This window comes from Scyliorhinus canicula, chromosome 18, assembly GCF_902713615.1.
Source record: "Scyliorhinus canicula chromosome 18, sScyCan1.1, whole genome shotgun sequence".
Classification (NCBI taxonomy): Eukaryota; Metazoa; Chordata; class Chondrichthyes; order Carcharhiniformes; family Scyliorhinidae; genus Scyliorhinus; species Scyliorhinus canicula.
This window is the reverse complement of record NC_052163.1, coordinates 126,262,827-126,286,890: the sequence shown is the minus strand read 5'-3', so window position 1 is coordinate 126,286,890 and position 24,064 is coordinate 126,262,827. Positions and strand designations below refer to the sequence as shown.

General features: G+C 47.0%; 1 protein-coding gene across 1 annotated transcript in view; it reads right to left on the bottom strand.

Annotated features, from left to right (window-relative positions):
- hcn2b (hyperpolarization activated cyclic nucleotide-gated potassium channel 2b) overlaps positions 1 to 11,755 on the bottom strand; it is a 129,547-nt gene extending 117,792 nt beyond the window's left edge. Inside the window, exon 1 of the mRNA XM_038777812.1 lies at positions 11,118 to 11,755. Coding sequence (XP_038633740.1) covers positions 11,118 to 11,755 — 638 coding nt within the window. The remainder of the gene's footprint in view (positions 1 to 11,117) is intronic.
- Positions 11,756 to 24,064: the final 12,309 nt, after the last annotated feature.

Sequence of the window (24,064 nt, the reverse complement as noted above, 5' to 3'; positions counted from 1 at the left end):
TCCGGTAGCGAGATCCAGGCACCCACTACTCTCTGTGTAAAAAACTTGCCTCATACATCTCCTCTAAACCTTGCCCCTTGCACCTTAAACCTATGCCCCCTTGTATTTGACCCCTCTACCCTGGGGAAAAGCCTCTGAGTATCCACTCTGTCTATGCCCCTCATAACATACTTTCTGGAGTACTGGGCAGCAACACATAAAGGTTTGACAACATAATCAGTGAAAACAAATTTCATAGATTTCATAGAATTTACAGTGCAGAAGGAGGCCATTCGGTCCATCGAGTCTGCACTGGCTCTTGGAAAAGAGCACCCTACCAAGGTCAAACACCTCCACCCTATCCCCATAACCCAGTAACCCCACCCAACACTAAGGGCAATTTTGGACACTAAGGGCAATTTATCATGGCCAATCCACCTAACCTGCACATCTTTGGACTGTGGGAGGAAACCAGAGCACCCGGAGGAAACCCACGCACACACGGGGAGGATGTGCAGACTCCGCACAGACAGTGACCCAAGCCGGAATCGAACCTGGGACCCTGGAACTGTGAAGCTATTGTGCTATCTACAATGCTACCGTGCTGCCCGAATTTAACAAGCTAATTGCCATTTCAAACTTGAAAAGCATTCCTGGCTTTGAATACACTTCAAAATGTTATCCTGCATAAGGCATTAATTACAGTTTTATATTTTTAACTGATGGAATGCAATGACTGACAACAGTGGATGGTGGGCTTCCCTTCTCTTAATCACTTGAATTCAACAGGAAATATATTATAGTGTTTAATTTGAACAGTAGTGATATGCAGAACCATCTTGACACATGGAAAAAGGAAAAACTATCATTGTATGTATGTGTTGTATTCCAGCAGTGGCACTAATATGCTGAAACTATGTTGGTGAATCAATGCAGGACAAAACAGCACAAAAAAATAAACTGAATCCAAAGATGCAGGGAGTATCTTACTCTTGGAGGAGGAACAACAGAAATAGAGAAATACACAGTGAGGAGAGCATGGAGCAGAATTGGGGGTTTGGAGAACAAGGCCAGAGCAAGTTATTATGAGTAGCCAACTCAGAAAAATAGATCGAAAATTCTTCAGACGAGCCTAGGGACTCCAGCATAGAGAAGACAGAAAAGCTGGTGCGGTATGGATACCAGCTTTATGAATGTGAGGCAGGAAATCTGAAATTATACTGATGATTCTATGTTAAATCTTTAACAGCGGGAAATGATGTCCTTTCCAACACTTTGTGAATTCAATGTAGAAACCTGCTCATTTCAGGCTGTTAGGTTTTCATGTGACAAAGCTCAGCTGCCTGACAGAAACATGGGTAACATTAAAACTATTTTTTTTAAAAACAACGGTAAGCCTGAACCACCTGAGAACTTTTCAGATTTCAATTTTTCCCCCCATCAGCTGCAGTCAGACAGTTTAAAATTGAAGTCGTGTGAGATTCTCTCCTGAGGGTGACTTGGTGACTTCTGTAAGAAGTCTTACAACACCAGGTTAAAGTCCAACATGTTTGTTTCAAACACTAGCTTTCGGAGCAATGCTCCTTCCTCAACTGAGGAAGGAGCAGTGCTCCAAAAGCTAGTGTTTGAAACAAACATGTTGGACTTTAACCTGATGTTGTAAGACTTCTTACTGTGCTCACTCCAGTCCAATGCCGGCATCTCCACATCATGGTAACTTCGAGACAGAGTTTGGCTGATTTCACATCCAGTGTGTGATTCACATCCGTGTGAAATACGCATTGATGTGAAATCAAAAATACTTCACCATACACCAACTGTGAAAAATAACTGCCCCAAGGATTACTGCAAGTATGGGAGAAATAGCAAATGACAGAAGACTGATAAATTACCAATAGGATAGAAATGGAGGAAGACTAAAGGGGATTGGGAAGGTAGAAAATAGGTGGCACTGTAGCACAGTGGTTAGCATTGTTGCTTCACAGTGCCAGGTCCTCCTCCCGGCTTGGGTCACTGTCTGCACGTTCTCCCCGTGTCTGTGTGGGTTTCCTCCGGGCGCTACGGTTTCCTCCCACAAGTCCCGAAAGATGTGCTGTTAGGTGAATTGGACATTCTGAATTCTCCCTCCGTGTACCCGAACAGGCGCCGGAATGTGGAGACTAGGGGATTTTCACAGTAACTTCATTGCAGTGTTAATGTAAGCCTACTTGTGACACTAATAAAGATTATTATTATTAGAAATAATAAACTGATGAGATAGATAATCTGTGAGAAAGGAGGAAATGTGAGATAGGGAGGCTAAAATTAGATTTTAAAAATGAAATAAATATGTTGATATGCTCATCCCAATTCAAAGTCCATCAATTCAAATTATTTGATAAAACGTCGATACTACATTCTGACTTTCCAATGTCATTTACGTCCTTTGTTCAATTTGTTGGATTATTCAACTTCATACAACATGTGTGTCAGCCAAGAAGGGACTGGATGAGAAAGTACAGGCCAGAGGAAAGGGTGAGAAAATATATATTTTTTAAATGGCAATCAGGCGGACGGATGGATTATTTGGAGGGTGACCTGTGTGGGTTCAGTGGGAGAAGAATTCTCAGTTCCTGCAATCGCTCCAATAATCAGAGAAGCGGCTCTGAGTTAGCGATGGAAATAACCTTAAATTATGATCAGCGGGGACTTGCAGAGCTGAAACGGATGTTGTGGAGCAGGAGGACTGCCGTTTCCGACAGCAGGAAAACTGCAATTTATTCCCAACCAGAGGTGGCCGGAAACGTTGATTTAAGGTCAACTCTCCACCCCCGAGCCACTCTAACCAGCTGGGATCAGGTGACGGTGTCTCCTTGTCCGCAAGGTCGCCCCAAGGAGAGAGAGACTGCGGGTAAAGCTCGCATCGAAGCTTGGAGCTGGGAGGACATCTGCAGGCTTCCTTCCGAAGAACAGAAAGTAGCAGCAACCCCCGACACAGTGGCAATGTGCCGCCTGGGTACTGTACTCTGCCCGTGTGGATTCGCTATAAAATATGTGTGCCTGTCAAACCCACAATACCCAATCCTGTCTGATAAATGTCCTTCTGCTAATCGTCAAGACAAAAGTAAATAGATGATTAAAATAGCTAAGGAAGATTGGGCAGTGATTGCAGGAGAGGAAATAAAGAGGTTCGATTATTTTCCCCCTTCTTGGGATATCCAATTAAAAATATATACAGTCACTGTGTCGGTGCTGCAGCTCTGAAATTAAAATTGACACCATTGATTTTCTGTCATTATTACAGCACGGTTACTGACATTTGCTGGTATGCTTTAAGAGTCAGACAAGTGCACAGCAGGCAATGGAAATCCCCAGGAAGGAACAGCAAAATGTTGGTTTGTGTGGGATCCTTGGGCACTATCAGCCCCACCCACAGCTGTTAGTTGTAAATCAGCACAGAATCCGGATTGGTGTTTACACCGCAGAGTGAGAAATAATGGCACTGATTTAAACAAAAAGTTCTGCAGTGGACAGCGCTTCAGATTTCAGCACCACGAACAGCTCCCGGCAGCTGCAGACTCCCCAAACCTCCCAGGAGCCTGGAGCAGACGCCATCTGCCAGGTCGTGCACCAGAAAAGAGCTCTAATGGAGCGCTTGTTGGGAAGACACAAGTTCCCCGGCTCGTTCAGACTATTCCCTGTGCAATTCCTCTGATGCACTGTGCAAAAGGAACAAATAAAACAAACAACAAGGGCGAGATAAGCCATTCCCAGACGGCTCGCTGCTACGTGCTGTAAAGGAAAACAAATTTGTGGACAGTCACCCACAAGACCAAAATCTCATTAACATGCATACTAATCCCAAACTTGTCTCCATTTGCAACACTTTAAAAAATATACACACACACATTATGCCACCTCATGTTTGCTCAGTCTTCATATCACAGTGAGAGACTTTGTACCTGTCACAGGGAATGGACAACTTTTAACCCACTCAGGAATAACATTATACAAAACACAGCAGAAAATAAACTCGGTTTAGAAGCGAGAATGGGCGGAGGGGAAAGTTAATTCCTATTTGTGAATTCCCAGCAGGGTGAAGAACGATATTACTGAGCCTCAGCGCCAAACATTCTGGAGTCAAGAAAAAAACATGATTAGATGGAAAATGATTTTCCTTCCCTAACATAAAGCTAAACCTAGGTAAGCAAGCCTCAGGAGTATTAATTGCATGTCTGTGTCAGTTACACTTCAGCCTCTCATAGCAAGATTGTCAGGATTAGTAAATGTGCATTTGTTTTTGTTCTTTCATGGAAAATGTGGTTGTTGCTGGCTGAGCCAGCATTTGTTTCCCATCCCTAATTGCCCTTGAATTGAGTGACTTGCTAGCCTTGTCAGAGGGTATTTAAGAGTCAACCACATTTCTGTGGGTCTGGAGTGACATGTAGACCAGATCAAGTAATGATGGCAAATTCCCTTCCCTGAAGGACATTAGTGAACAATGTGGGTTTTTATGACAATGAGCAATGGCTTCATGGTCAGGATCAGACTTTTAAATCCCAGATTTTTTTTATTTAATTCAAATTTCACTAACTACGATGGTGGGATTAGAACCAGGGTCCACAGGCATTATACCCGAGTTACTAGGCCAATGACAATAACACTACACCAGCGCTTCCATATGGGTGCCTATCAGCCAGAAACTGTATCCAGGAAACTCAAACCCATCTCACTTAGGATCACCACAGAGGGGGTAATTCATTCTCTCAATCAGAGCTGCAATTGAACACATACAAAGGGATAAAAGGTTAGCATTTAAGCTATATATGCTGCCAGGTCACATGACTTATCATAAATTTACAGTGCAGAAGGAGGCCATTCAACCCTTCGAGTGTGCAACAGCCCTTGCAAAGAGTTCCCTACCTAAACCCAGCTTATCTCCGTAACCCAGTAACCCACCTAACTTTTTGGACACTAAGGGGCAATTTAGTGTGGCCAATTCACTTAACCTGCACATCTTTGGACTGTGAGAGAAAACCGGAGCACCCGGAAGAAACCCACGCAGACACGGGGAGAAAGTGCAAACTCCACACAGGCAGCCACCCAAGGTTCGAATTGAACCCAGATCCCTGGAGCTGTGAGGCAGCAGTGTTACCACTGTGCCACCGTGCCACCCACATGTCTTGAAGATATGTAGTATACTGTTGCTCATTCTGGTGAGTGTGCTTTACACTCAATTGGCTCTGTTTTATTCCTTATCTCTAGAGTCACCAGGTATCTTTATGATACCGCCACGAGGTTCAAGTTCAAGTTCAGATCAATGACTCAATACACCAGTTAGTAAGGTTCAATCAAACACATTTATTATTATACAGTAAATCGATACTCAGGCAACTAATACTAATGGACTAAACTATTCCTACCACTATAAGCCAATACTTATCTTCGATAAGGGGACACACTGGATCAGGGAACAATGGCCTCTTGTTCTGTCCTGAGACTGCAGGCTTCCCAGTTGGTACGGGCTAAGGGGTCAGGTGTGTCTACTCTCGTAGCGAGCGTTGGTTGACACTTACTTGTCGATGTAGCTGTTGGCCAGGCCTGTCCTCACGTTCAAGTTCTTAGAGAGCTGCTGCTAAGGTGTTCTGCTGGGAGGGCCGGCTAAGAGAGAGAGTTGGACTTGGGATCTGTCCTTTATAGGTCACAGGGGCTTCGCGCCCATCTGGGCGGACCCTATGCCTGCTTGCAATCGATTGGACCTCATACCAATCGATTGGTTTGAATTCCCCAATACTGGGGCTGTTTCCCGATCGCTGGGCGATTCTTGGGGCTGTTTGTAACTTATTGTCCGGGAATCCTGCTGGCGCCTAAGAGTCTGGCTTGACCTTTGTTATTCTCGATTGTGTCCATTGTGCCCGGGTATCACCGGGAATCGCTCAATTAATATGCGCAACTGTTAGTTTCAGTGCTGTCTGGTTTCTTTGCAGACAGAATACACAGAGAGATTCTGCAGCCTGCTTGTCTTTCTGACATTGTCCAATTTTCCCTGCATGCATTTCAATTCTCCATTTTATGTCGGGAAGTGGCCAACTTCGGTGGCTACAATACCCATTGAATAATTTGTTCACTAGTTGTAATAGTTCACTGTAAACCTGCAAAGGATGGACATTTCCAATAACGCTATTATGGTTTTTTTTTCACATTACAGATCTGAGGCTGTATGACCTCTGCTCTGACCAAACTTGCCAATCTACCATAATGTTAAGCCATGGTAACTTTAAAAGGTTAAAATATGTTCTTATCATCACAAGCTTAACACTGGCAAAAAAAAGTCTCTGTATAAATACACACGTACACACAAATACACTGGAGCTTGTTTAGCACAGTGAGCTAAATAGCTGGCTTGCAATGCAGAACAATGGCAGCAGCGCGGGGTCAATTCCCATACCGGCATACCCAAACAGGTGCTAGAATGTGGCGACTAGGGGTTTTTCACAGTAACTTCATTGAAGCCTACTTGTGACAATAAGTGATTATTATTATTGCCCATGGTACCCAGAGTTAAATTCATACCATTTTACGTTATGCATAACGTTTAAATTCAAACTGCAAAAGAGCATTGTCATACTGCTAAACAGTACTTGTGGCTTTAGAATTGTTATGATCTCTGTGAGATTGAAAATGAGTAGAAAGGTCTTGAAGTTTACTTTGAGTAGTGAGTTTATATACATTTACACACATGTACAAGCAAGTTATTAAGGTATCTTACCTTAGTCACTTCTAAATGCCCTGCCCAATGCCCATTAATTCTGTAAGAGAACTGAGGTATATTTCCTACATGTGCTAAAATCACAATACTGCTCTTTCTGAGCATGTTAACAAGTTTTCTTATACATAGCCACAGGAAATCCATCTTGACCTTTATTTACATTAAGAATCTCTTGAGTCTGTCACTGTTCTCCAGGCTATGTGCAGGTAATTGCATATCATGCTGTAGGATGGCTCTATGTTGAGAATCACTGATCAAGTTGGCTGAGATTGCTTCAAGTTAACCATTCACTTTGCTGTAGTACCCTGCCTACACTTGTTTCCACAGACAAAATGCCTTGTAATTGGGAACATAGTTGTGGGGGGACCACACCCGAAGCCAAGATCCTGCCACTGTATCACAGAGTGAGTTCCTGCCTTGCCTAACATTGCATGGCTTCCAATTTTTGTAATCAAATAAAGGTTTACATAGATTTCCTTATTCCAAAATTAGATACTAACGTTCCAATTAGTTGAACATTGTTATAATTAACATGCCTTTCTAAGTTAATGAAAGATATTTAGCCTTTAGAAGAAACTAGAATTTAGATCATTAGTGGCACAAGTGAAACAATTTATCCAGTTGGTTGAGTGGCAGAGTTTAATAAATTGCTAAATAGCCATTTAGATATTAATAATGATAATGATAATATTAATAATAATAATAATGATAACTATATAACTAAAAAGGGGCTGGTTTAGCTTAGGGGCTGGTTTAGCTTAGGGGCTGGTTTAGCTCACAAGGCTAAATCGCTGGCTTTTAAAGCAGACCAAGGCAGGCCAGCAGCACGGTTCGATTCCCGTACCAGCCTCCCCGGACAGGCGCCGGAATGTGGCGACTAGGGGCTTTTCACAGTAACTTAATTGAAGCCTACTCGTGACAATAAGCGATTTTCATTTCATAAAGTTGTTATGCGGTTTTTGTACAAATAGGAGTTTGCATGCTGCACTTATTATCTTTAGTTATCTCTTATTGCCCTATTTCAGCACAAAATGTAGAAACACTTATCAATGGTGTAATAGAAACTAATGTCACTAATAATAAAACAGCTATTTTTAAAAAATTCATTTATGGGATGTGGGTGTCGCTGGCTAGGCCACACTGGCATTTATTGCCCATGCCTAGTTGCCCTTCAGAAGGTGGTGGGGTGAGCTGCCTTCTTGAACTGCTGCAGTCCATGAGGTGCAGGTACAACCACAGTGATGAATGCATTTACCAAATCTCCCAAAGACACACCCCAAGTTAGAAATATTTTTCGATGGGCTGAAGATTTTTTTAAATAATCAAAATTTGGAGGTCTGCGTCATAAATTGATTTTTTTTGTCTTCTTCATCTCCATCTGCCTCTGACTGAACTTAAATGTTGTACCTGATATGCTCCCTTTACAGCTCATATCATCATTTGACTGTGGTATATAACTTCATTACAAAAGGGTTCCACTATGATGTTGTTGAGAAATTGTTTTTTACTCTTTCTTGGGTTATGCCATCGCCAGCATGTGTTGCTCATCCCTAATTGCCCTTGAACTGAGTGCTATAATAGGCCGTTTAGGAGTCAGCCACATTGCTGTGGGTTTGGAGTCACGTGTCGACCAGATCTGGCAAGGATGGCAGATTTCCTTCCCTAAAGGGCATTAGTGAACCAGATGGGTTTTGTAACATGATAGTCATCATGGTACCGAGACTTGAATTTAAGTTCCACCTGCTCCTATGGGAGGATTTCAACCTTTGTCCCCAGCGCATTAGTCAGGGTCTTTGGTTTACTAGTCCATGGCTGTACAACTATTCTACTGCACCCTCTCCAAATCAATATACAAGGAAGGAATGGACATTTTCATGTCACTAAATATTTATTTATTCAATGTTGACCAATGGGCCACTTAATTGCCCCATGGACTGATTCACTCGAGAACAAGTATATAATGGGTTAACTTTAAATATTGATTCAGAGATACTTGACAGTCATATTTAATGTAAATGCAAGGTGACATCATGATAAGCAAGCCATAGAATACATGCCACACATGCAGCTATTCATCACACACCACATACATTGAACATTTCACAAATGATTACTTTTCAGTGGCTTCGGTCAAACATTCCCATTGCTTCAGCATGTCTGCTATGGCTCCAGGGAGATATCACAAGGGTCTAAACTTGCATTCAAGGTGTATCAATACTCCCTCTCTTACACACTGCAAAACTCTCCATATTTTTGAATATTCTCTGCATCCATTATTATCAAAACAGCAAGGGCAGCAAACGCATATTTAGTTAGTGCTATTGTAAGATGAAAAATTAACATTTGGAATAAATATCTCAAACCTAAAGTAAAAGTCAAACCTTTTGTTTTCATACAACTGCACAAATCTTGGTACGCAACAGTTGTCCAAACCCACCTCTTCAATCTTATGTAATCACCCTTGCTCCAAACAGCACCAAACCCTTCCATTCAGCACCTAAATCACAATTCTTCCTTCAACCATCTTTTAAGGTCCAAAAACAGCAGGAACTCCAGGGCAGCACCAATACAGTTTAATTCTTAACCAGAGGCAAATCTTTAAAAAGATGATCAACCAAAACCTACCCAAATCATTTATTAAAGTTTAATGCAAACAAAGTTTTGAGAAGGCAAAAGTGTTTGGAATCTGTAAATGACTGAATAAAGTATTTGTTGAAAGCGTAATTGTTGCACAATCGCCTCTATATTCTCCTGATGGAAAAAAGAAAGAGGATGACAATCTGGGGAGAAATCTATTTGTTGCAAACCGGATGCGTTAGAAATGATTAGAAAGGAGCCATGAGTTAAGGAGTTAAAACAAGTGCCTGAAGAACTCCTATGACTATGCAAAACATGCGTGAGACACTGGAGGTGTGTGAAACATTTCAATAATGCTCACAACGGGGAACAAACATTGCAGTCATACTTAACATGTACTACTTGACCCAAAGAAAGAAGTGATGCTTTACAGAAAATATCCAAAGTTTTTCTTTGTTGGGAATATAATCTGAGGTTAACGGATCAAATTGCACAAATGCGTTGATTTAACGTACACCAATCATAAATTTACTGTTTGACTTTTACAAGACCATGTTTGGAGAGCAAGCCACCAAAACCACCTCAATTAAATTAATTGAGGTGCTGGTGATTATGCATGGCCTGAAATGATTAGTGTTTTGTCGTCCATAAGAAATCCACTGTTCCACTTCCAGGTGTGAGGTAAATAGATTTACATCTAGTGGCTACTGAACTGTCTATGCAAGAAAAGGATGAACCAGAAATTGTTCTGCAGTTGGACATGAAATTAGGGGTGATACTTATGAATGAGAAATTGCAAAGCTATTTACACTTGTGGATACCTGTTCATTTTTGTGAGTGACATCTATCAAAGGCATCTGTTATATATAGACCAGAACATTTGAGAATAGACAAGTTTCTGTATTTTTAACGTTTGAAACAATGGAAAAGTGATTGTTTAATTTCAGAGACTGCTGGGGCTGATGTAGAACCATCTGGGGGGTCATTTTACGCCGGGTTTGAGTTGCAATCCTGCCTTAGTCTAGAAACTGATGGAGATGTATGTCCCCCACTAAATAGGTAAACGGTGCTGGGTTGCAGGGACAAGGACTGTAAAGATTTATATATATATATATATATCAATGGTGCTGTCAGAAAGCAGCGTAATTCTTCATAATAGAGAAACACGCCCATTCTCATTCCTCAGACTGTGGTGATGAAAATGCCTTTGTCTGGGTAAAACACGCCCCAGTCACCACAGCACCCAAGGGCGCAGAATTAAACTCTCGGAAATGCATCTCTACCAAAATAATACCCTGGCTCACCTTTACAGATTGTATCTACAGTGCTTAGCGCCAGGTAATGATGGAAATCTCCCTTCATACATACGGGAAAGGGAAAGGCAGATAAACCACTGCCCTGCGTGGCCCAGTGTGATTTATTTCACCCATTATTGGCTGCCCACCGAGTTAAGTCAGCAGTCTACCTGTCACGATGGCCACACAGTCTGAGAACTCGGCAGAGACAGACACTGCAGATTTGCGGCGTCTTTCTGAATCACAGCCCCACATCCACTGTCTGAGAGAATAAAACACACACAACCTCCAGCTGACACAGAAGGGACCCTGTGGCCATGGGGCTGTCCAGATTCCCGGCTGCTCCTTCACAGGTTGCTCATTAACCCCTCTCTCTAATTCCAGGCATTCTGTACATTGAACAGGTCAATTTAATCGACCTTCAGCGTTGCCACTTACACCTGCCTGGGGTAGCAGGCAGACAGAAAGGTTCCCCCTGGGGGGTGTTTAATGGGAGTTAGTTGGATTGCGGCACTCACCGAAAGTCACTGTACGGGTGGATAATCCAGGCTCCGGCCGATTTAACCCTTTCCTGCTCCCTTTCCACAGCCTTCTGGCTGCCGAACATCCGCAGGGAGAACTTGTTGACCCCGGGCTGGAGCATGGCCCCGAACTGCCTCTGCATGAAGCTGGCCTGCCCCTCATCCTGCTCCCCATCCTCTGGCACAATCTGCTCGGCACCTTCCGGCTTCAGGATGCTCAGCGAGTTCCTCCCCTGCGCCAGCAACTGCGAGGACTTGCGGCTGGGAGCCTCCGAGAAAGCCACCTTGATGTCCTTCTTGTCTTCGGGGCGGCAGGAGCCCCCTCCTCCTCCTCCACCCTCCATGGCAACCTTCTTCTCCTCTCCCCTCTGCTGCTCTGCCCTATTGATGGAGGACTGGCTTCCCTGGGCCACCCTGCAGTCCCCGTTAGTGTTACATTTCATGCTGCTGCCTGTCTCCCCAGCTCTACCCTGCTCACTGTGATACCCTCCCTCTGGCATCGCCCGCAGCCTCATGCTCTTACTGCCAGCGTCCTCCTCGTTCTCCTCCTCCTCCTCCATGCTGCTGCCCCTGCCACCTGTCTGCTGGGGCAGGCTGGCCAGCCTTCTCCGCATCCTGCCACGCGATTTGTCCATGGAGCTGCTCGAATGGTTGCAGAGGTGAAGCTCTGACACTCGCTCAGCCCCGTGTACGTGACATCTTTGCTCAAAGAGCCGGGGACGTTTCCCCTTTGGAGAAGGTTAACCCACCCTAAAGTGGCAATGGCAGAGGGGGCTCCCAGACCCCCCCCCCCCCCCACCCCGGAGATGCCCTTTTAGCAGAGATACACACCGATAGGAAACCCCATTCTCTGCCTGTGTCTTTGTTTTACAAAGGCGGCTGTTATCCCTGTCATTGATGGGTGTCCTTGTAAAATTCGTCTTAACCTTCCTGAAATACTTTAACAGCGAATATTGAACTTTATCAGGGGGGGTGGGGGGATATGTGTGTGTGTGTGGTTGAGGGGTATACCCGTGTGTGTGGTGGTGGGGGGGGGGGGGGGGTATGTGTGTGTGGTGGGGGGTATGTGTGTATGTGGTGGGGGGGGGTATGTGTGGGGGTGGTGGGGGGGGGGGGTTGTGTGGGGGTGGTGGTGCGGAGTTATGTGTGTGTGTGGTGGGGGTATGTCTGTGTGTGGTGGGGGCTATGTGTGTGTATGGTGGGGGTGGTATGTCTGTGTGTGGTGGGGGGGTATGTGTGATGTGGTGGGGGGGGTATGTGTGTGTGTGCGGTAGGGGGGGTATGCCTGTGTGTGGTGGGGGGGGGGTATGTGTGTGTGTGGTGGGGGGTATGTGTGTGTGTGTGTGTGGTGGGAGGTAAGTGTGTGTGTGGTGGGGGGTATGTCTGTGTGTGTGGTGGGGGGTATGTGTGTGTGTGTGTGGTCGGATGGTATGTGTGTGTGTGTGGTGGGGGTATGTGTGTGTGTGTGTGGTGGGGGGTATGTGTGTGTGTGTGTGGTGGGAGGTAAGTGTGTGTGTGGTGGGGGTATGTCTGTGTGTGGTGGGGGGGGTATGTGTGTGTGTGGTGGGGGGGTTTTGTGTCTGTGTGGTGGCTGGGTATGGCTGTGTGTGGTGGGGGGTATGTGTGTGTGGTGGCTGGGTATGGCTGTGTGTGGTGGGGGGGTATGGGTGTGTGGTGGGGGGGTATGTCTGTGTGTGGTGGGGGGTATGTATGTGTGTGTGGTGGGGGTATGTCTGTGTGTGTGGTGGGGGTATGTATGTGTGTGGTGAGGGGGTATGTCTGTGTGTGGTGGGGAGTATGTGTGTGTGTGGTGGGGGGGTATGTGTGTGTGTTGTGGGGGTATGTCTGTGTGTGGTGGGGGGGGTATGTGTGTGTGTGGTGGGGGGGGTATGTGTGTGTGTGTGTGTGTGGTGGGGGGTATATGTGTGTTTGTGGTGGGGGGCATGTGTGTGTGTGGTGGGGGGTATGTGTGTGTGTGGTGGGGGGGTATGTGTGTGTACGTGTGTGGTGGGGATATGTGTGTGTGTTGTGGGGGGTATGTCTGTGTGTGGTGGGGGGGTATGTGTGTGTGTGGTGGGGGGGGTATGTGTGTGTGTGGTGGCTGGGTATGGCTGTGTGTGGTGGGGGGGTATGGGTGTGTGGTGGGGGGTATGTCTGTGTGTGGTGGGGGGTATGTCTGTGTGTGTGGTGGGGGGTATGTCTGTGTGTGTGGTGGGGGGTATGTATGTGTGTGGTGAGGGGGTATGTCTGTGTGTGGTGGGGAGTATGTGTGTGTGTGGTGGGTGTGTGTGTGTGTGTTGTGGGGGTATGTCTGTGTGTGGTGGGGGGGTATGTGTGTGTGTGGTGGGGGGGTATGTGTGTGTGTGTGTGGTGGGGGGTATGTGTGTGTTTGTGGTGGGGGGCATGTGTGTGTGTGGTGGGGGGTATGTGTGTGTGTGGTGGGGGGGTATGTGTGTGTATGTGTGTGGTGGGGATATGTGTGTGTGTTGTGGGGGGTATGTCTGTGTGTGGTGGGGGGGTATGTGTGTGTGTGGTGGGTGGGTATGTCTGTGTGTGGTGGGGGGGTATGTCTGTGTGTGGTGGGGGAGTATGTCTGTGTGTGGTGGGGAGTATGGGTGTGTGTGGTGGGGGTATGTTTGTGTGTGGTGGGGGGTATATCTGTGTGTGGTGGGGGGGTATGTGTGTGTTTGTCGTGGGGGGCATGTGTGTGTGGTAGGGGGCTATGTGTGTGTGTGGTGGGGGGTATGTGTGTGTGTGGTAGGGGGCTATGTGTGTGTGTTGTGGGGGGTATGTCTGTGTGTGGTGGGGGGGTATGTGTATGTGTGGTGGGGGGGTATGTCTGTGTGTGGTGGGGGTATGTTTGTGTGTGGTGGGGGGGTATGTCTGTGTGTGGTGGGGGGGTATGTCTGTGTGTGGTGGGGGAGTATGGGTGTGTATGGTGGGGGTATGTTTGTGTGTGGTGGAGGGTATATCTGTGTGTGGTGGGGGGATATGTGTGTGTTTGTGGTGGGGGGCATGTGTGTGTGGTGGGGGGTATGTGTGTGTGTGGTGGGGGGGTATGTGTGTGTGTGGTCGGGGGGTATGTGTGTGGTGGGGATATGTGTGTGTGTTGTGGGGGGTATGTCTGTGTGTGGTGGGGGAGTATGGGTGTGTGTGGCGGGAGGGTATGTGTGTGTTTGGTGGGCGTGGTATTTCTGTGCATGGTGGGGGGAATGTATGTGTGTGGTGGGAGGGTATGTGTGTGTTTGGTGGGGGTGGTATTTCTGTGCATGGTGGGGGGGTATGTGTGTGTGTGGTGGTGGGGTATGTGTGTGTGTGTGTGGTGGGGGTGGTATGTGTGTGTGTGTGTGGTGGGGGTCACTGTGTGTGTGATAGGGGTGTATGTGTGTGTGTGGTGGGGGTGGTATGTCTGAGTGTGGTGGGGGTGGTATGACTGTGTGTGGGGGGTATGTGTGTGTGTGGTGGGGGGATTGTGTGTGTGGTGGGGGGGGTATGTCTGTGTGGTGGGGGGTATGTCTGTGTGTGTTGGGGTGGTATGACTGTGTGTGGGGGGGTATGTCTGTGTGTGGTGGGGGGTATGTGTGTGTGGTTGGGGTGGTATGTCTGTGTGGTGGGGGGTATGTGTGTGTGTGTTGGCGGGTGGTAAGTCTGTGTGTGGTGGGGGGTATGTGTGTGTGGTGGGGGAGTATGGGTGTGTGTGGTGGGGAGTATGTGTGTGTGTGGTGGGGGGTATGTGTGTGTTTGTGTTGGGGGGCATGTGTGTGTGGTGGGGGGTATGTGTGTGTTTGTGGGGGTGGTATGTCTGTGTGTGGTGAGGGGTATGTGTGTGTGTGGTTGGGGTGTATGGGTGTGTGTGGTGGGGGGGAATGCGTGTGTGTGGTGGTGGGGTATATCTGTGTGTGGTGGTGGGGTATGTGTGTGGTGGCGGTGGTATGTGTGTGTGTGGTGGGAGGGTATGTGTCTGTGTGGTGGGGGGTATGCATGTGTGTGGTGGTGGGGTATGTCTGTGTGTGGTGGGGGTTATGTCTGTGTGTGGTGGGGGTGTTGTGTGTGTGTGGTGGGGGATATTTGTGTGTGGTGGGGGGGTATGTGTGTGCGTGGTGGGGGCTATGTCTGTGTGTGGTGGGGGGGAATGTGTGTGTGGTGGGGGGGGTATGCATGTGTGTGGTGGTGGGGTATGCCTGTGTGTGGTGGGGGTTATGTCTGTGTGTGGTGGGGGGCATTTGTGTGTGGTGGGGGGTATGTGTGTGTGTGGTGGGGGGTATGTGTGTGTGTGATGCGGGAGTATGTGTGTGTGTGGTGGGGGGTATGTGTGTGTGTGGTGGGGGTATGTGTGTGTGTGTGTGGTGGGGGGTTACTGTGTGTGGTGGCGGGGTATGTGTGTGTGTGGGGGGTTTTGTGTGTGTGTGTGGTGGGGGTGGTATGTCTGTGTGTGGTGGGGGGTATGTTTGAATGTGTGGGGGGTGGTATGTGTGTGTGTGGTGGGGGGTATGTGTGTGTGTGGTGGGGGGGTATGTGTGTGTGTGGTGGGGTGGTATGTCTGTGTGTGGTAGGGGAGTATGTGTGTGTGGTTGGGGGGGAATGTGTGTGTGTTGGGTGGTGGTGTTATGTCTGTGTGTGGTGGGGGCGTATGTGTGTGTGTGGGGGGGTATGTCTGTGTGTGGGGGGGTATGTGTGTTTGTGTGGTGGGGGTGGTATGTCTGTGTGTGGTGGGGTGTATGTGTGTGGTGGGGGTATGTATGTGTGTGGTGGGGGGTATGTCTGTGTGTGGTGGGGGTATGTGTGTGTGTTGTTGGGGGGTATGTCTGTGTGTGGTGGGGGTATGTCTGTGTACCGTGGGGGGTATGTGTGTGTGTGGTGGGGGGGTATGTGTGTGTATGGTGGGGGTGGTATGTCTGTGTGTGGTGGGGGGTATGTCTGTGTGTGGTGGGGTGTGTGTGTGTGTGTGGTGGGGGGGTATGTGTGTGTATGGTGGGGGTGGTATGTCTGTGTGTGGTGGGGGGTATGTCTGTGTGTGGTGGGTGTGTGTGTGTGTGTGTGGTGAGGGGGTTAGTGTCTGTGGTGGCGGGGTACGTGTGTGTGTGTGCTGGGGGTATGTCTGTATGTGGTGGGGTGGTATGGGTGTGTGTCGTGGGGGTTATGTGTGTGTGGTGGGGGTCATGTGTGTGTCGTGGGGGGTATGTGTGTGTGTGGTGGGGGTCATGTGTGTGTGGTGAGGGGTTATGGTTGTGTGTGGTGGGGGTCATGTGTGTGTGTGGTGAGGGGTTATGTGTGTGTGTGGTGGGGGGGGAATGTGTGTGTGCGGGGGGGTATGTGTGTGTGTGTGGTGGGGGTGGTATGTCTGTGTGTGGGGGAGGGGTATGTTTGAGTGTGTGTGGGGGTGTGTGTGTGGGGGGGGTATGTGTGTGTGTGGTGGGGGGGTATGTGTGTGTGTGGTGGGGGTCATGTGTGTGTGGTGGGGGGTATGTGTGTCTGTGGTGGGGGGGAATGTGTGTGTGGTGAGGGGTTATGTGTGTGTGTGGTGGGGGGGTATGTCTGTGTGTGGTGGTGGGGGGGAATGTGTGTGTGTGTGGGGGGTATGTGTGCATGTGGTGGGGGTATGTGGGTGGTGGGGGGGTATGTGTGTGTTTGGTGGGGTTGTATGTCTGTGTGTGGTGGGGATGTATGTGTGTGTGTGTGTGGTGGGGGGGGGGGGGGGTATGTGTGTGTGTGATGGGTGAGGGTGTATATTTATCTAACGCATTTTTGACCTTGTAAATGCTCCTGGGATGGAAATTAGAGATAATATTTGGACACTTTTCTTGTAATTGTATGAAATTTGCCCGCCAGGCCCCAATAATTCATGGGCCAAAAAAAAACCCGATACATGACCACCAGATACTAGAGGAGCTGCACAAACTCCGCAGCCACACTGAATATTAGTATTAATGCAGCTTTTAAAACATGCACATGTACAGGAGGGGGGGGGGGGGGGGGGGGGGGGGTGGCAGGGGGGCGGATCTCAATAGCTTATTGCAATTTCTTTGCTCTTGAAAAGTTAAGTTAGCAGGAATGTTGTGATTTATTGTGTAGGTTCCACTGACTAGACTATGGACTTCCAAAAAAAATGCCATTTGGGATCTCTGCAGAGCACCTGTAGCAAAGACCACAAGCGCAAATAAATGCAACATACCTTGTGTCCCAGCCTATCTAAAAATAAACCAATTTCTGAAATAGACCAGCATTATACTTTCCTATTCCCTGATTCCATTATCACAACATTTCTCACTTGTATCATTATTATCTGACTTATGAAATACTGTGGCTGGTTTAGCACAGTGGGCTAAACAGCTGGCTTGTAATGTAGAACAATGCCAGCAGCGTGGGTTCAATTCCCGTGACAGCCAACCCCAAACAGGCGCCGGAATGTGGTGACTAGAGGCTTTTCACAGTAACTTCATTGAAGCCTACTTGTGACAATAAGCTATTTTATTATTGGATTGAACAGTTTTTACATTGTATCGAGTCTATACTTAGGTTGGACTGATTTCTGCATTAATTGCTCTTTTTATAATAAATACAAAGTTATAATTATCATAACATTATATCATTTGTTTTAATAGTTTCCAAACTGAGTATTTGCCTCATGTTTCTGATTGAAGCAACACCCAGTCAAAGATCAAAGAACAATACACAGGAACAGGCCCTTCGGCTCCCCCAAGCCTGTACCAGTCATAATACCAACCTTGGCCAAAACGCTCAGCACTTCCTAGTGCCGTATCCCTCTATACCCATCCTATCCATGTGTTTGTCAAGATGCCTTTTGAGCGCCGTTAATGTATCTGCTTCCACAACCTCTCCTTGCAACACATTCCAGGCACTCACCACCCTCTGTGTAAAAAACCTGCCTCGCACATTTCCTCTAAACTTTGCCCCATGGAGCTTAAGCCTATGCCTCTTGGTGACTGACCCCTCCACCCTGGGAAAGAGTGCCTGCCCATCCACTCTATCCAGGCACTTCAAAATCTTGTAGACCTCTATCAGGTCACCCCTCAACCTCCGTCGTTCTCATGAAAACAGTCTGAATCTATTCAGCCTCTCCGCATAGCTAACGCCCTCCAGACCAGGCAACATCCTGGTAAACCTCCTCTGCACCCTCTCCAAAGCCTCCACATCCTTCTGGTAATCTGGTGACCAGAATTGTGCACAATATTCCCAGTGCGGCCTTACCTAGGTTCTCTACAACTGTAGCATGACTTGCCAGTTTTTATGTTCGATGCCCCGTCCAATGAAGGTAAGCATTCCATATGCTCTGTTGACCACCTTGTCAACTTGTGTTGCCACTTTCAAAGATCTGTGGACCTGCACGCCCAGATCTCTCTGACTTTCTATATTCCAAAGAGTTTTGCCATTTACGGTATATTTCCCCTCCATGTTGGACATACTGTTGCTCGTTTTACTGGAGTGTATTAACACGCCTCCGTTTAAAGGCCGTGTGCTTAACACTACTATGGCTCTGTGTATGTAATTATGCTCAGGAGTCGGCAGGTGCCGTATTTAGACACCTCACAAGTATATCAAGGTCAGGTTCAAAGTAATAAATCTGTACACCGATTAGTAAGTCCAAACGATTGATATTTATTATGACAAATATAATAAATACACATGCATACGCTAAAGAGACTAACTTACTTATAATACTAAACAACTAAAATACTTATCTAGACAGGAACAGGCAAGGTCAGGGAGCAAGGCCTTCGTCCCGTTCTTGGTCTGCAACTCTCAGGTACTTAAAGTTGTCAGGATCTAGCAAGGTCTGGATCACGTAGCGATCATTGTATTGGCACTTACAGTTCGTTGGCTGATGGCTCAACGGCTGGTGATGGAACTGGAGTCAGGATGCGATGTAGCAGCAAAGCAGAGCCGGAGCGATAAAACAGACCGAGCCATGTGCGGGGTCTACTTTTATAGTCCCTAGAAGTCCGTGCCCCTTCGGGGCGGGCCTTTTACCTGCCATGTATCGATTGGGCCTTTCCCAATCGATATCTTCTAAACCCCCCAATCTGAGGGTCGTTTCTCGATGGGTGGGCTGTCCCTATGGTTCTTTGTGTTGGATACAGTGGTGCCGTTCTGTCTGGGCGTCTACTCAAAAGTATCCATTCATACTTAAATGTTTCTATTGTGCGGGGTCTGGATCTGGATCACCTCATTACTATGTAGATCTTGTTGCCATTTACACCTTTGGCTGAAACTCTGCACCTGGCCAAAAACTGGTTTCTGTACATGCAGAATGCTAATTAGTCTTCTGCAAACTGCTTGTCCTTGCTAAGACTGTTTCTCCCTGCAGCCTTAGCAGTTCTCCATTTTGTAGCCCAGTGTCCATCTTAGGTGGCTACAATACCAAAATGCATTATCTCACATTTGTCCAGATTAAATGCCATTTGCCATTTCTCTGTCCAAGTTTACAATCTATCTATGTCCTGCTGTATCCTCTGACAAACCTCAACACTATCTGCCACTCCATCAACCTTGGTGTCATCCACGAACGTACTAATCAGACCAGCTACATTTTGCTCTGAAATAAAAAGGGAAAATGCTGGGAAAACCCAGCAGATATGACAGTATCTGTGGAGAGAGAGACGTCTAAATGACCCTCCAACAGAACTGAAGAAAAGTAGAAATGTAATGAATGATAAAGTTAGAAAGGGGCAGAAGAGGTGCGGCAGAATGGAAGAATAGAGATCAGTCAGGGCAAAGGAGAGATTCTGGAGGCCTTCTTGTTTTGCTGTGTTCAACTCTCGTTTCCAGCTTCAATTCATATTGGATATTCGCAGAATAAATTTTATATTCCCACATTGACTCAAGAAAATGAGACTCCATCTATAGGGTCAACATTGTGCTTTAAAGCTTGCGGATTGCCATCAATCAAAATTATCAAGCTGTTTAATTCACCAAACAATACAGGTTGGATTCCCGGCTTGGTTCACTGTCTGTGCGGAGGCTGCACGTTCTCCCTGTGTCTGCGTGGGTTTCCTCCGGGTGCTCTGATTCCTTCCCACAAGTCCTGAAAAACGTGCTTGTTCGGTGAATTGGACATTCTGAATTCTCCCTCCGTGTACCCGAACAGGCGTCAGAACGTGGCGACTGGCGGATTTTCACAGGAACTTCATTGCAGTGTTAATGTAAGCCTAATCGTGACACTAATAAAGATTATTACTATAAATTAGATTTTATAGAATAATTATAGATATAGAGGATATAGAACAGTACAGCACAGAACAGGCCCTTCGGCCCTCAATGTTGTGCCGAGCCATGATCACCCTACTCAAACCCACGTATCCACCCTATACCAACAACCCCCCCCCCCTTAACCTTACTTTTATTAGGACACTACGGGCAATTTAGCATGGCCAATCCACCTAACCCGCACATCTTTGGACTGTGGGAGGAAACCGGAGCACCCGGAGGAAACCCACGCACACAGGGGGAGGACGTGCAGACTCAACACAGACAGTGACCCAGCCGGGAATCGAACCTGGGACCCTGGAGCTGTGAAGCATTTATGCTAACCACCATGCTACCCTGCTGCCCCTTATATTGTGATGTTTTTCAACAAAAGTTAAATCCAGATGTATTATTTTGTAAAACATAAAATTTTTGTAATCCTGTAAATTATGCATTATTATATCAAAGTTGTGTTAGACCAGATAATGTTATACCTTAGAACATACAGTGCAGAAGGAGGCCATTCAGCACATTGAGTCTGCACTGACCCACTTAAGCCCTCACTTCCACCCTATCCCCCAAATCCAATAACCCCTCCTACCCTTTTTTGGACACTAAGGGCATTTTAGCTTGCCCAATCCACCTAACCTGCATGTCTTTGGACTGTGGGAGGAAACCCACACAGACATGGGGAGAACGTGCAGACTCCGCACAGACAGTGACCCAGCGGGCAATCAAACCTGGGACCCTGGCACTGTGAAGCCACAGTGCTAACCACTATGCTACTGTGCTGCCCCTATTAGAATACCTGTTCTAATACCCAACACATCTGTAGGCACATCAGAATTTTATTCTTGTATTCTCAATTTTTATTATTACGAAGTATAATTTAAATTCACATGGAAAATACATTTTGAAAAATAAATCTAAAAACAGAAAATGCTGGATAAACTCAGCAGGTCTGGCAGCGTCTGTGGAGTAGGAAAGAGAGTCGATGACTGGAGTCCGTATGACCCTTCTGCAGAACTGAACAGGGATAGAAATGTAATGAATTGTAAATTGCAGAAGGGGTGGGCAGAGTGAAAGGTCAGGGATAGGTCACAGCTAAAGAGAGATTGACAAACATGTCTTGGACACAAGACAAAGGGGTGTTAATGGTGGCTTAATTGTGGTAAAAGGGAGAAAATTGTACAAACTGTGGACTGTGAGGCTGTAGAGTGCGTTGCTGCATATGTTATTTTTTTTACACAAGTTCGGAATAAAATACATTAAAAAAAGAAATAAGGCATAGTTTTAAGCCGGTTTAGTTCAATATTTCTGTGCCTAGCAGAGTAAAAACTAGTTATACTCATGCTGCAGAAAGCTGCTTTTTTGCCTCGGAGTTGGTTAGATTCCAACTGTGTTTTTTATTGTTCTTAGGGAGGCTGCAGCATGAAGAATAAATAAACCAGCAGTGGTTGTTTAGCAACCGGAGCCCTGTAAGGTAGAGAAACCTTTAAATCTGAGTTTAGTTCATTTGCTAGTATTTGGAGATGGGTAGCGAGAGAAAAGGCAGCTCTCACAGATATGCTAGAAGCAGTTGGTTTGAGAAGGCTAGAGAGAGAACATCTCAGCTTTTCTAAAAGAAAAGTCATCCCACAGAATAACGGTTGAGAAAACAAGTGCCGAGATCTGAAGAGCAGCTGGTTATGGAAGCTAGACAAATGAAGAGAAGTTTTCAAGAAGTACGAGGTTAAAGGTACGAGAACAGCACACTGTTCAGTAAAGACAGGCAGAGCTGAGAAGAAGGCTGAGACACCAGAAAGATACCTGAAGTGATTATCAGGTTTGTGAGATTTTACCACAGTCTGTGGTGCGTGAGTTGAAATAACTATGGAAGTCGGTGGCTGGAACTTGTGTAAAATCAGTTAAGGCGAAGGAAACCTAAAAGGGGGTGGTGCAAAATCCTGGACTGGATTCACTGTTAAAAGTGGAGTGGAAGCTTGGGTTAAAAGCAAAATTTGTAAAGGCTGAACACTAGAACGAGATTCTCCGCTGCCCACGCCGGTTGGGAGAATAGCGGGAGGGCCTCCCGAGGTTTTTCACGCCCTCCCGCTATTTCTCCCCCCCCTCGCCCGACCCACGTCACGAATCACGGCTCGCCGTTTTTTACGGCGAGCGACGATTCTCCGCGGCCAATGGGCTGTTTTTTCACGGCAGCAAACACACCCGCTTGCTGCCGTCGTAAAAATGGGCGCTGGATGCCCGTTTGGGGCAGGAGCACCAGCGTTGTGCTCGGGAGGGGACAGGCCCGTGATCGGTGCCCACTGATCGTCGGGTCTGCATCCAAAAGGGACGCACTTTTACCCTCCGCCGCCCAACAAGATCAAGCCGCCACATCTTGTCGGGCGGCGGTGGAGAAATGCAGAACCGCACATGCGTGGGTTCCGTCAATGGCGTGATGACGTCATCCGCGCATGCGCGGGTTGGAGCCGTCCGCGCGTCATCTTGGCGCACGGCCTTAACGAACTGTCGTTAAGGCCGCAACGCCGCGATTCCCAGGGTCCCGCTCCTAGCCCCGATGGGGGGGAGAATCGGGTCCCGGGAAAGGGCGTGAACACGGCCAGTTTCACGGCAGCCTTTACGACTCTCCGCATTTGCGGAGAATCTCGCCCCATAGGTTTATGGTGAGAAGGGAGAGATACAAAATAGACCAGAGGGGAAATTTCTTCACTCAGAGGATGGTGAGCATCTGGAACGGGCTCCGACAGGCAGTGATAGAGGTGGGTACATTTTCTTCTTTAAAAAACAGTTGGACAGTTACATGGGCAGAGTGGGTATAGAGGGATATGGGCCAAATACGGGCAAGTGGGACTAACTTAATGGTAGAAACTGGGCGGCATGGACAAGCTGGGCTGAAGGGCCTGTTTCCATGCTGAAAACATGGACTTTATGGATTTCGGAATGCAAAACCATTAATGGAAAGCGTTATTATTTTTTTTTTAATAAATTTAGAGTACCCAATTATTTTTTCCAATTAAGGGGCAATTTAGCGTGGCCAATCCACCTACTCTGCACATTTTTGGGTTGTGGGGGCGAAACCCACGCAGACCCGGGGAGAATGTGCAAACTCCACACAGACAGTGACCCAGAGCCGGGATCGAACCAGGGACCTCAGCGCCGTGAGGCGGTTGTGCTAACCACTAGGCCACCGTGCTGCCCGGAAAGCGTTATTATAAGGGAGGATTTTAAAGCATGTTTTTGGGAGTGGAGTTTTGAAATTCTCATGTGACAATCATCTGGGGAGATTCTTTTTTTTTAAAATATTTTTTATTCTCCTCCTTTTTCACATTTACTCCCAAATTTACACCCAACAATAAACAATAATCAGTCAGAATATAATGTCCATCCCCATATCAATAACAACGATCCCATCCTCCCACCAAACCCCCAAACATTAGCCCGCATATTAACATAAACAAATGACAAAAAGGAATCAGGAATCACCCATAGTCACCATTAACACATACAGTCCGCCTCCCCCCCACCCTCCCCACCACCCCCCCCCCCCCCAATGTTTGATGTAATTCAATTCTCGAAAGTGCATAATGAATAATGCCCATGAATTGTAGAACCCCTCCATCCTTCCCCTTAGTTCAAGTTTGACCATTACAGCGTCAAGAATTCCAGCAGGTCCCCCCTCCATGCCAGGGCACAGTGTGGAGAGGTTGATCTCTAGCCTAACAAGATCCGCCTTCAGG